Here is a 13,422-nt window from a genome sequence, read left to right on the forward strand (position 1 = left end):
GTTTTTTTGTAGGCAACTTATTCGAGCATGAACATGGTGGGCTGTGAGTTAAATAAAATTTCAATTTCTGTTCCAAAACTTGTGAATTTTGAAGATCGTTTTATCCCTAGTGTTTGCTCAGGCTGTCATTGTAAGGATGACCTGTAGTATTTACAGTATGTGTCAGAGACCAAACTTATCAATATTTTTCTAATAGAAAAAAATATTTTAAATTGTGGCAACAAGTTTTAAAATTGAACTATTAAAATGATTTCCCCATTAATCATTTTTAAGTGCAGTTCAGTAGTACCTTGCTGCTAGTCCTTTGAGTGCACACTTTAGTAGTGTTAAGTGCATTCACACTGATGTGAGGCATATCTCCAGAACATTTTCTTTTCTGTGTCTGAGATTCTGTACCATTAAACTAACATGGAAAAGGTTAACCAAGCTGGTCCTTTTGTTAAGCAGGATTAAAATGGCTTTTCCGTTCTTTTGTTGCTGTTTTCTCCTATAACATTCTTACTGTCCATTCCACTCCAGAATGAGAGAAAGGTATATTTCACTGTAGAGTTTTTGGTTTATTTATTGGTACAAACTGCTGGGGCTCTATTACCTACAAGAGCAGGATAAAGCAATTATTTAAAAATTTTTGCTTATAGGGGGTTAGGGGAGACAGGTTTTCAGTGTGTAGCTCTGGCTTGCCTATCTCTACCTCCTGGGTGCTGGGATTGAAAGTGTAGGTCACTGAGCCTAGCTTTAATAACTCTTGACCTAGCATTCTCTGGAAAAAGGCCTTATAGAAATTCACAAGTGGAGCTCGGTGTGTGTGTGTGTGTGTGTGTGTGTGTGTGTGTGTGTGTGTGTGTGTGTGTGGTGAATACTGGTCTATAATGAAGGTCTTGGGTTCCATCCCCAGCTCAAAGATCAGGGCTTGAGTGTGGTGGACAAGGGGACATAGTACATCCCATAGAAGTGTGTATTATAGTAAATGTTAATGTAGCTGTGGTATTTTGGTGATAGGACCACAAAATGGAAGTCATCTGGGAAGACTTGTAAAAGTTGTATAGACCAGTGTCTTCAACATGACTTATTCATTACAGAGACAGATATATAGTCAGATATCTTTTTTGAATGCAGTTCATTGTTTACACAATACACCTCGGGAAAAAGGAAACAGCATTGGTTGAGTAGAGGTAGCACAAGTTGTCTAGTGCACAGCAAACAACCATGTCCCAAATTCACAGGTAGGGGAAGGACTGGGAGGGCAGAGATCCTAGCCCCACAGCAAATGCTCCTCGAAAGCAATGTTCTTGTAGAGCTACAGAGGCTAGCTGTCATAGACTTAGTTGTACTTAGCCAGGTCAACCAGGGTGCCAGACACTCAGCATTCACCGGGGTCAGAGGTGGGAGTGCTTAGTGGAGCACATAGTCTCTAGAAGTGTTCTTGTTGCTATGCGGTTCTTGTGGTGAAATGAGGTATGCTGGGAGACCAACACCCACCCACTGAGCTGCCTGGAGCCTGGTCTTTTTTATAGCCCTTCAAAGGTTTGTCTCCTCCTTTGGTCTTGCTTCTGGTTGGTGTGGGCTGATGGCTCTCTGGCTTTGCTAACCACACACTGGTGCTTGGTTCTGGTGTCAGGGTACTGAGCTGGAATGCCACCTCTATTTTTACTATAATTATGTGTGGATGTGCATGTGAAGAGGAGAGGGTGCCTTCACTTGGCTTTTGAAGATAGAATTGAGCTTACTAGGCCTGTGCAGCAAGTGCTTTACCTTCTGAACCATCTTGCTGACCCCACTGATTCTTTCTAAAATAGAGAACGTTAATAAGGAAAAGATAGTTTTGTTTCCTCAAGAATGCTGTCCTAGGTAACTGGGTTATCCTCTCCCCTCCCCCATCACTGATTTACTGATTTGAACAAGTCATTCTTTGAGACTGGTTTTGCTATTGGAACCCAGATTGACCTTGAATGTTCTATTCAGCTCAAGCATTGAGATTGCAGGCCTAGCTATCTTGAGAGAGTTGATGTGTATGACCTTTAATTTATCTTCTAGCTTAAGCATCCCTGGGTTCTGATTTACTCTCAAGAGAATAGCCTGGAACTTTTTTGCGTCCAGGACTAAGCTACTGTTAGCCCAAGAGCAGGTTTAAACCGTGAGCCTGTTGTTGTTGTTGGTGGTGGTGGTTGTTTGTTTTGGTTTTTGAGTCTCAAACAGCCCATTACATTTTGAAAATATTTTCCAATTTGGGCTTTAAAATAATAAACAATTCATTAGATTGCATTAAAAGTTCATTATTTCTCTATACTATAAAGAGGCTGTTTACTTTATGTAAAACACACACACACACACACACCACCACCACCATACACATACCTATGTAATTGTTGTTGAGATCCAAAAGAATATGTCATGCTTTTGAAATAAGGTTCTCAAAAGTTTAATACATCACTTCATACATCACATTCTTGTATTGGAGGGTTGAGAAGAGAAAAAAAAGATTACTGATGTTTCTCACTGCTTCTTTTTGCCCGTTGGTCCATCTCTTAATCTCTAAATTCTTTTTGGAAACCAGCTATCTTGTGCAGGTTCCACCTGATCTTTCAGGGCTAGTAAATGCTCTTCACTTAGGATAAAACTATTAACAGATATTACTTCATATTTTCCCAGGTGATGTAAGAATTTATCTTATTCTAGCAATCTGCTTTCATGCCTCTGCAATCAGTCATGTAGATAGAGCCATATTACATTCTCCCAGTGCTATTTCATTCAAAGCATAGTGTTCCTTACAGCTGTTGTAGGTGGGTTGTCTAATAGTACTGTCCACTAAACAGAGACTAATTTATAATCAGTAGTATGCTGCTTCTATAGTCCTCACTGTCATTAAAACATGGAGCAAGGGGCTAAGGAGGTGACTTTAAAGTGCTTTGCTATGCAAGTATGAAGACTTGAGTTTGAATATCCAGGACACATGTAAAAAAGTCAGTTGTGAAGATGTGCTTGCAACCCCCGAGCTGGGGATTCAGGGATCCAGGCTCAGTTTGGCAATCTCCAGTTTCAGTGAGAGACCTTGTTTCATAAAATAAGGTGGAGAAGCAACTGAAAAAGACATCTCAACATCAACCCCCTGCCTGGTCACATATGCATATGTTTGTGGTGGCACACACTGGCATATTTGTTATCAAGTTCTTTGATTATATAATTAGCATCAGTTCATAAAAAGAAATATTAAGTATTTCTTTTGGTGTGAAGAATGTAGATAAAAGGGAATGGGGCTAGTAAGCAATTAAGGAAATAAATTAGAATGCTAAACTCTCATTGTCCTTCTGACAGTATACATGAGAAGGGCAGTGTTGTTGTTGTTGTTGTCCGCCTGCCTCTGCCTCCCAAGTGCCTGCGCCACCACGCCCAGTGGACAGTGTTATTTATGACAGTCCTTTATGTATATGAGTACACTGTAGCTGTACAGATGGTTGTGAGCCTTCATGTGGTTGTTGAGAACTGAATTTTTAGGACCTGCTCACTCTGGTTGGCCCCACTCACTCTGGTCAACTCCCCTCGCTCAGTCCCTGCTCGCTTCAGCCCAAAGATTTGCAGTAGCTGAGCCATCTCACAAGCCCTATGACAGTCCTTTTTCACTAATCATTCTGTTGTTTGCAGTCTGAAGATGCTGAGGAGGGACAGACAGTGCACTTAAATAATATCTGATCTATTTCTCTCTCCTTCATCTCTCAGGAGTTAGAGGCAGCTCTTCATAGAGATGACGTGGAGTTTATCAGTGATCTGATTGCCTGCCTGCTTCAAGGCTGCTATCAGCGAAGAGATATCACGTGAGTAATCCTGGACTTATTTCTTGCACAGGGAACCTGTTAACCTGCTGTTGTTAACCTGCTGTTGTAGTGGCTCTACTCTCCTGTGACAAGCAAAAAAACAGCATTGCTAGTACATAATAAAAATATTGCCTAACAAATTAAAATCACGTTTCACCACATTCCTGTGACTTGGATTTCTTATGCTTAAGGTCATCCTGAGGTATAGAATTGAGCCTCTGGAAACCCCCAACAGAGAAATCACCATCTCACTTGGATTAAAATCCAGTTGTATTTCGTGTCTAAGTGTGTTCTCTCTTCTAGAGCACATCCTCTTGATCAAGAATAAAGTTGCCTTGTCTGGACACTTCAGTCTTTTCTTTACTACCATAAACTAATATCTAACACCACAAATCATTAAATATAAAATATATTTAAAATAATATACTTTAAAATTCTATTTTCAACAACATAAAAGTCACTCTTAGCTCTCGGGTTGTTTAAAAAACAAACCATAATCTAGACATCAAGCCAGGTTGAATTGAGTCCTTGCTTTGGTTCCTTTTGCAGAGTCACATAAAGCCCAGGCTGGACTCCAACTAGCTGGGTAAGATGATTTTGAATTTGAGTGCTGAGGTTACTTGTGTACATAACCATGCCCAGAGTTTTTGAGGTGCTGAGAATTAAATCAAGGACTCAACTATGATCCACCTCTGTTCTGACACAGTAGTGTGTGTTCCTTACATTTCAAACTGTAGCAACAGTTCTGATTTCTTAGCATTACGGTCTTCAGCTGTTGATGAGTATACATGTTTACTTTGAGGTACCTGTAACATATATATAACATGATGTGAAAATACTTGCTTTCCACTGGTGGAAATAGACACCTTCCTACATTATTTTTTATTGCTGCCTTCATACCTGACTGGATTATATCTCTGCATTAGAAGGTTTTTTCATCCCATGCTTGCTTAACTGCAACTTAGAATATAGCTATGCAAAGAACTTAAGTTACCATCTAGTACTTTATCTCCCCTACCCTCCTACCCCAGAGGAAGAAATTGAGAGGGCGCACCCACCTGGTCCCTGGCTCACTACAATCCTTTTGCTTCAGCCTCCTGAATCCTGGATTATAGGCTTGAACCATATGTTTGGAGATTGGTTTCTGTAACTGAGGAGATTACACCAAATCAAATGTGGATACATCCAAGTCGCCCAGTCCTCACCCCTCGCCCTTGTGTTCTTTATCAATGCATCTAAGCTGAACTTCCTGGAGACCACAGTGGGACTTAGTGAGACTCTTCAGTCTAACTAGATTTGTTTTATTTAGAAGTCCTTTGCGTCTGATAGAATAAAGCTTTAGTTCAAAAGTTTTCAGGTCACACCTGTAATTGTCCAGGAGTTCAAGTCCAGCCTTCTGCTTCAGGATGTGTATGTGGGGGTTTGCTCTGGAATTTGTTTATTGCTAACTATAAGTGTTGTTTTAAAGCCTGAGGGTATGGCTCAGTGATAGAGTACCCACCTTGCATGTTGAAGCCTTGGATTTGATCTCTGTATGAGATGGGGAAAAAAAACCCACTGAAAATGGTTCTTCACTGGATTGTGTGGGTGGTTGTTGGGCTCTGAGGGTGGCCCACATGATCATGTAAATCCTCGAGTGTAATAGAACCTATTCCCAAGTAGGAGAGCTTGGCAGAACTGTTAGGATAGCAATGCTCAATTAGCCTCTGGTTCTCTAGCCATCAGCTTTGTCATTGGAGTAAGCAGCCATAGTGGCTCCTCCTAGACACTCCCAGCAGCTAGCCACCGCACAAAAATAAGGTCGGGCAAACTACAAAATGAAAATGGGATACACATGTGGGGAATGTAAAAAGAAGACTAACATAGTATTTAAGAGAATCCAGAAAGTACCAGTTGGGAAGAGGAATGTCAGAGATGAATTCACAAAGTACCATGTAAGGGAATGATCTTGCGTAGGCTGGGTCATCAGAGTGGACCCTCACGCACCCCACCCACACATCCCACCACCCTCTGTGTGATTACCCCTGGGTATCTTGTAACTCACTTTGCAGACTAGATCGGCCTGCCTATTTTTCTTTTTTCTTTTTTAGAGGTTTTTTTTTGTTTTTTTGTTTAAATTTTATTTATTTATTTATTTATTTATTTATTTTGGTTTTTCGAGACAGGGTTTCTCTGTATAGCCCTGGCTGTCCTGGAACTCACTTTGTAGACCATGCTGGCCTCGTACTCAGAAATCCACCTGCCTCTGCCTCCCAAGTGCTGGGACTAAAGGCGTGTGCCACCACCGCCCGGCATGCCTATTTTTCAAGTACTGAGATTAACGGCATGCCCAACAAAAAGATTATACACACATACATACAGCTGTTTTGCCTGAACCTATGTCTGTGTATACACAGTATCTGTGGAGACCAGAAGAGGTCAACATCCTCCCACCCCCCCACCCCCACCCCCTGTGCGTGCACCAAAAAGCCGTTGGGCGGTTTTAAGCCGAAAAATTGAACCCAGTTCCTCTGATACTACTGCCTCATTACTGAATACATACCTGACTCTGAAGCCAATTGTATATGATAAATGATCCAGCATGTAGGAATGTAGATCCTCGAAGAAAGGTTTTTTTTTTTTTTTTTTTTTAAGATTTATTTATTTTATGTATTTGAGTACTCTATCTGTATGTACACATGCACATTAAAGATGGTTATGAGTCACCATGTGGTTGCTGGGAATTGAACTCAGGACCTCTGGAAGAGCAGCCTCTTAACTGCTGAGCCATCTCTCCAGCCCCAAAGAAAGCTTTTTATAGTTGGTCACTTCCATACAGACTTAAAATCTGGCTGACACTGATTTCACTTTACCACTGTATATAGTGACATAGAGGCTTTTAATATTTAAAACTTAGGCTTTCTATATAGGGCTGTCTCCTAGCCAGCTATCTAGCTTAACACAACTAATCCTGGCAGTGTTCCACTACTCTCTCTCTCTGCTCTGTTCTGGTCAGTCCTGTTCACTCCATGTCTGCTGGCAAATCTCCCTCTGATTTCCTCCCCAGTGACTCCCTTTCTCTCCTTGCTCCCTCTCTTTATAAGTTTCACCCTCTACTTCCTACCCAGCTATTGTCTGTCAGCTCTTTATTATAGCCAAATCAGTAGTGAGATAACCTCTGATACATTCTAGATGGTGTTGGGCAGGTGAGGAAGAACACTATTTACAAAAGAGAAACCCAGTAATAGGCCATAGAAATGACAATACCAGAATCCTTGGCAGTATTTAGGTCCCTGTTTGTACAGAATTAACAATTGAGTGTGCAGAGACACACCTTCTCACAATTTCCCCCTACTGTGTGTGTGAGAGAGCGCTCATAGGGTGAGATGACTGTGTACAGCTTCTTATAGTCTGGCATAATGGCTTGTGTTGATGTAGACTATTGTCAATAAGTGGTTCCTTTTAGAGGAGTGAAGAGTTGAATTGCGTTCAGTGGAGAAAAATAAAGTAAGATTTAAGTGTTTATAAGTTGACATTGTGTTGCTTTTAATGTAAGATGGTTGTAAACAAAGTTTCTGTGAACATGTGCATGAGAATATTTGTGCATTTTTTTTTCATTTCTTTTGGCAAATTGTGGGTTATATGTTAAGTCTGTTTGAGTTGAAGAAGCTGCCAAACTTTTGCAAAGCAGGTACCTTTCTGTTTCTCCTAGAGTCCTGGGAATAATCCAGGGGCTGCATGTCATTGCAGCCTTTGCTGGGTTTAGCTTTACTGAATATTTTATTCAGATGTATATCTTGCTTTTACATTGTTTGTATTTGAAAGAATGAGCGGGGCGCTGGTGGCGCACGCCTTTAATCCCAGCACTTGGGAGGCAAAGGCAGGCGGATTTCTGAATGAATGAAAGGTGTCCATTTATTTGTCATGTCATGTGTCATCCCTCCCTCCCAGTCCCCAATATAAGGGACCTCAGTGTCACAAAGATAGATACTCCGTCTTATAAAAAAATAACTCTTCGAGGGGCTGACAAGATTGTTCAGCATGTAAAGCATTTGCCATGCAAACAAGAGGTCTAGAGTTCAGTCCTTAGGACCTGTTCAGGGCAAACCTGCCTCTAATCCCAGTTCTTGGGAGGCAGCATAAGTTGGCTAGCTAGACTAGCTGAATTGGTAGGTTCTGTGTTCAAGTGATACCTTTAGTGTAGAAAATGTGGTGACACCATTACAACATTCATGAACACTACACACAACAAAGGAGGCTGTGGATTTAGCTTTTTAGAGTTTATATTAAAACACATTTTTAGACTGATTGTAGTGTTGTATACTCCCATCATTCAAGAGGCAGGTCTTTGTGATTTCTAGGATAGCCAGAATTAGTATTTATATATGAGATGCAGTAGTTGTCCTTACTCATTATTGAAATGTATATTTTATTATGCAGGCAGGGGACAGATATCTCCTCAAGTTGAGTAGGATGACTTTACCAGCTTCATTCTTTTTAAATATGTATGGGTGTTTGGGCTCTATCTAAGTCTATGCACTACAGGTGTGCAGTGCATGGAGGCAGGAAGAGAACACTGGATCCTCTAGGACTGGGGTTGGAGACATTTGTGTGACATGAGTGTGCTGGGGGAGCTATCTCTCCAGCATATACAAAGCCCTTTATCTCCAGCAGTGCATTGATTGGTCATGACAGAATAGGTTTGCAATTCCAACACTTGGGAGGTGAAGATAAAGCCTGTATCAGAAGTTCAGGATCATCTTTATTTATATATTGAGTGTGAGTTAAGTAAATTAAGATTCTATCCCAAAAAAGGGGGAACTGTTTTTTTATTATTTTTAATCCTCTGTAGGTTCTCTCATTTGAACCTAGAACTCAGATTTATGTCATCTTTTAGCCAGCTTGCTCAGTTGGTCCCTTCTCTCTGCCTCCCATGTGCTGGATATATAGGCTGCCATAGGTGGCAGTGCTGGGAATCCAGACTCTGGTCCTCATGTATGTACAGTAAAGACTTTTGTGGGGAGGGTTCAAGACAGGGTCTCTGTGTAGCCTGGATATTCTGGAATTTGCTCTGTAGACCAGGCTGGCCTTGAACTTGGAGATCCCACTGGAATTAAAGGGGTGCCTAGCATAGCAAAGACTTTACTTACTGAGACAGTCTCTCTGAACTTGAACTTGCTAACTCAGATTGCCAAATAGCAGTCCTTGGATCCTCGCTGCCACCTCATTCCTCTCCCGTTGCTAAGCTTACAGATATAAAACCTCACACAGCTTTTATGTAGCTGCTAGTGATCCAAAACTAGGTCTTGATGCTTGCACAGCAAACACTTGCCACTGGACTATTTCCCTCGCTTTGTTTTCCCTCATCCTCACTCTCAGCATCACTCATCTACTTGATTATCATGTTATTATATGTTTGTATGCGTACATATGTGCAGGTGCTTGAAGAGGCTGGAGGTGTTCCCATAGAGCTGGAGCCACAGCTATTAGCTCTCTAATATGGGTGCTGGGAATCAAACTCAAGACCTCCGGCAGAACAATACGGGCTCTTAACGGAAGAGTTTTCCAGCTTCTTGGACTTCCTAATAGTAGAATCATAGGATATTATTTTAGACTTGGGCTTCTGCCATTTATAATGTTTTCTTTTCCTTCTTTCTTTTGTTAAATGGCAGCAGCATTAGGGGGTTGAAAAGTGCTGACCTAGGTGGTGATATGCCTCCTCTCTCAGCCATCTGGGTTCTGGGAAGTGCACGTACAAGCTCCCAAGCCTGGCTTACTTCATTTCTTTTTATGATCAAATAATGCCTTGTGTGGCTATACATTGTAGTTCTCTCAGTTTATGGACAATCACATACAATCTGTTTCTTGTGGGTAGGTTTTGTGTTGTTTTGAATTTTGGTGCGCACGTTTTTATGTGGATCCATTCATATTTTGTGTTATGTGCTACCAGTTGGAAGTATCTAAATCATGGAGAAATTGTGCATGTGAATCTATGAGTTTATGTATTACATGTGTGTGCTCGGTTCCTGTGGCAACAAGGAGAAGTGTGGGCAAAAATTTTTTTTGCAGGCTACCTTTAATGAGGGTCCAACCCTTCTAGCCCACCACTCTGCAGAGGTAGTGGAAGAGAAAAATTATTAGCATATGGAGGAAGTAGACCTGTTCAATAACAGGAACAGCTTGATCTTTGGCAGCAGTTCAGTTCCATAGCAGACACCAAATATGACAGTTGTAGACCAGTCCTCTAGGCAGGCAGACACCAGGCACCAACCTGCAGCTGTAGTTCAAGCTGCTGCAAGAAACTCATGAGCAATTCTTTGGTGGATTTATCTCTGGCGTCACCAACACTGTGTAAGGCTAACCAATACATGGGTTTTGTTAGCAAAGAATAGTGAAACAGAGCAAACCAAACCAATACTTAGTGCTCCATGTCCCACTGTCAGTTGCCAAGCCTGGTCTTCATAGCAAGTTCCAGGATAGCCAAGGCTATGTAGAGAGAGAACAGCAACAACAACAAATCTGTTACTTTTATTGTGGCTTGATGTCTGTCTGCCTACCTTCCTTCCTCTGTTCCTCTCTTAGCCCCTCCTGCTCTCCTTCTCTGATATATTTGCCTGTATGTATGTATGTATGTATGTATGTATGTATGTATGTATGTATGTATATATACCAAACGCATGCCTGGTGCACAAAAAGTCCAGGGGAGATCATCATATTCTCTGTAACTAGAGTTAATAGATGGCTGTGAGCCACTACATGAACGCTGGGAACTTATCTTCTGCAGCGGCAACAAGTGATCTTAACTTCTGAGCCATCTCTCCAACCCCTGGCTTGAGTCTTTTTATGATTTGGTTTTTCCAGAGATGGGGTTTCTCTGTAGAGCCCTGACTGTCCTAGAACTCACTTTGGAGATTCAGAAATCCACCTGCACCTGCCTCCCAAAGTGCTGGGATTAAAGGCATGTGCAACCACTGCCCGGCCTCTTTTTAGTATCTTAAAGAAAATAATTTTAGCCAGTCTTGATGGTACCCACTTTTTTTTTTAAACTTTTTAATTGATTCTTTGTGAATTTCACATTATGTACCCCAATCCCATTTATCTCCATGTCTTTCCATATCTACCCCTGCATGCCAAGCCTCTCCACCAAAAGAAAATAAACCAGAAAACATCTTGTTGTGAAAGCTTTCGTGTGCCATAGTGTGTTATACAGGATACCCTTTCGCCCAAATAGCTTCAGTTAGTAAGTACACTGTAGCTGTCTTCAGACACACCAGAAGAGGGCGTCAGATCTCATTACAGATGGTTGTGAGCCACCATGTGGTTGCTGAGATTTGAACTCAGGACTTTTGGAAGAGTAGTTGGTGCTCTTAACTGTTTAGGCAGTTGTAAATTTTCATTGAGGGCCAGGTTAGAGTCCTGGGTTCTGCTACACTGTCAATGCTGGATCCATTGCTACTCTTTTGGATATCCTGTTATAGTGTCCTGTGTTAATAGATATCCTACAGCTTTGGTTCTGCAGGACCAGCTCCTTCACAAGCTTTCACAGTTCATAGGTGGTGTAGACGTCGAGGTGGGCTAAAATCAAAGCCCTAGATGTGGGTTTGGGAAGTAGTGAACTCAGCTCTCCTCAGGCTGTGCCACTGGGGTCAGCTCTTAACTTTGCCTAGGCAAGGAGTCGAGCCAGCGTTCTAGCCTGCCCCACTGAGGGGTGAGGGAACTCATCTGCAGTTAGTGGGGGCAGGGAGTAAAAAGCAGGGGGTTAGCGGTAGTACCCACTTTTAAGTCCAAAACTTGGAAGACTGAAGAAGGTGAATGTTCGAGGCCAGCCTGATCTAAACAGGCAGTTCTAGGCCTGCCAGCCCACAAGGGAAACTTAGTCTCATAAAACAAGAAAGGAACAGTATCAAGCATGCAATTTTTTTGTACAGTGAATTTCAACCTTCTTAATATTGTGACCCTTTAATACAGTTCTTCATGTTGTGGTGACCCCCCAACATAAAATTATTTCATTGCTACTTTATATAACTGGAATCTTGCTACAGTTACGAGTCATAAATATCTGTAGCAGGATGGTCTTAGGCACCCCAAAGGCCTTATTCCAGATAGTAGAAAACAGTGGCTAGAGGAGCACATGAAACCAAGAGCTAAGACCAGGCAGACACACAGGAGATGCATAGAAAGAACGACAGGCTGGCTGGATGGCTCAGGATAGAGGCACTTGTCCCCAAGTCTGACAACCCAAGTTTGATTCCCAGGCCCACAAGGTGTTCTTTGACCTTCACGTATGTGCTATAGTCTATATTACATGAAACCTGCCACCACGCCAATCATTCAGTGTCGTTTTTGTTCTTTTGTTGTGGCAGAGTGTTAAAACAGTGTCTCTCTACATACATAGCTCTGGCTTTTCTGATCTGTAGGCCAGGCTGGCCTTGAATTCAGGTAGATATACCTGCCTCTGCCTCCCAATTACTGAGATTAAAGGCATGCACCACCACACCCAGCAAAAATTAACTTCTTAAAGAAAATTAAGGAGCTGGAGAGATAGCTCAGTGGTTAAGAACATTTACCTGTTCTTCTGAAGGCCCCAAATTCATCCCAGCACCCACATGGCAGCTCAGAACTATCTGGTGACATCTTTTTTGTGCAGATACAAATGCAAACAAAGTACCCATACATATAAAATAAATATATAGATAAATCTAAAAAATTATTATAGGATAGTTACACATTAAGATATTTTCTATATTTTTGTATCTTAACCTGAAATATAAGTAAGTGCATTTAGGTACACTTTTTGTGAAGGTGTTTTGTATATATGTGGACTGTTTTAAGTCATTCCCCAATTTTAAAGCTCATACATATTTTTAGGAATTCCATAAGCCTCCTTAATAGTATGGACTGAGGGTGAGACTGCTGCCTATATTGTTCATTTTATACATTGATGGGATTTTCCACCTGTAGCTTAAGGCAATATAACCAGTTATGTGGAAAAAAATGTGATAAGGCTTATCTTTGGGATTTTATAAAATGATAATATAATACATAATTTTTCAATGAAAGGGTTTCAAGTTCTTTTATAAACTGTCAACCTTTCCCTATCTTCTGTTTTATATTAATGTATTTATGTATTTGGGGCCATTTGATTTAGGCCTCAGACATTCCACAGCTACTTGGAAGATATCATTAACTACCGTTGGGAGCTTGAAGAAGGAAAGCCCAATCCTCTGAGAGAGGCCAGTTTCCAAGACCTTCCTCTGCGTACTCGAGTAGAGATCCTGCATCGCCTCTGTGATTACCGGCTTGATGCAGATGATGTCTTTGATCTTCTTAAGGTACCTGTCTAGCAACCTCTTTTTCTAGAGAGTAAAATGCCAGCATTTTGAGTGTGAAAACTGAAATTATTGAGAAGTAAGAGGTTAGCTTGTTCTCAGTAGTCTTCATGCTAGTAATCAGTAATGACCTACATACATAGCCACATCTGCGTGGCCAAAGGAATGCCAGCCATGCTGGGATATGGCTTTAAAATTTGTTCCTTTTCATTTCCTGAGCCCTGGCTTAAATAGGAGAACCTATTTGTAGGTCCTTGTAGGTCTTCATGTAAAACAACTGTTGCAGGATTTTCCCTGTCCAATCA

At 41.4% G+C, this 13,422-nt stretch overlaps 1 protein-coding gene across 5 annotated transcripts in view; it reads left to right on the forward strand.

The window, feature by feature from the left end:
- LOC110316611 (cat eye syndrome critical region protein 2 homolog) overlaps nt 1-13,422 on the forward strand; it is a 101,220-nt gene that overhangs the window by 49,875 nt on the left and 37,923 nt on the right. For all 5 annotated transcript variants that reach the window (XR_003843260.1, XM_021191021.2, XM_021191022.2 and 2 more), the window contains exons 2-3: nt 3,715-3,809; nt 12,937-13,120. Coding sequence is in view for 4 of the 5 variants with exons in the window: in XM_021191021.2 (XP_021046680.1) it covers nt 3,715-3,809; nt 12,937-13,120 (279 nt within the window). In the remaining variant the exon portion in view is untranslated. The remainder of the gene's footprint in view (nt 1-3,714; nt 3,810-12,936; nt 13,121-13,422) is intronic.

This window comes from Mus pahari, chromosome 2 (assembly GCF_900095145.1).
Source record: "Mus pahari chromosome 2, PAHARI_EIJ_v1.1, whole genome shotgun sequence".
In the NCBI taxonomy this organism is placed as follows: domain Eukaryota; kingdom Metazoa; phylum Chordata; class Mammalia; order Rodentia; family Muridae; genus Mus; species Mus pahari.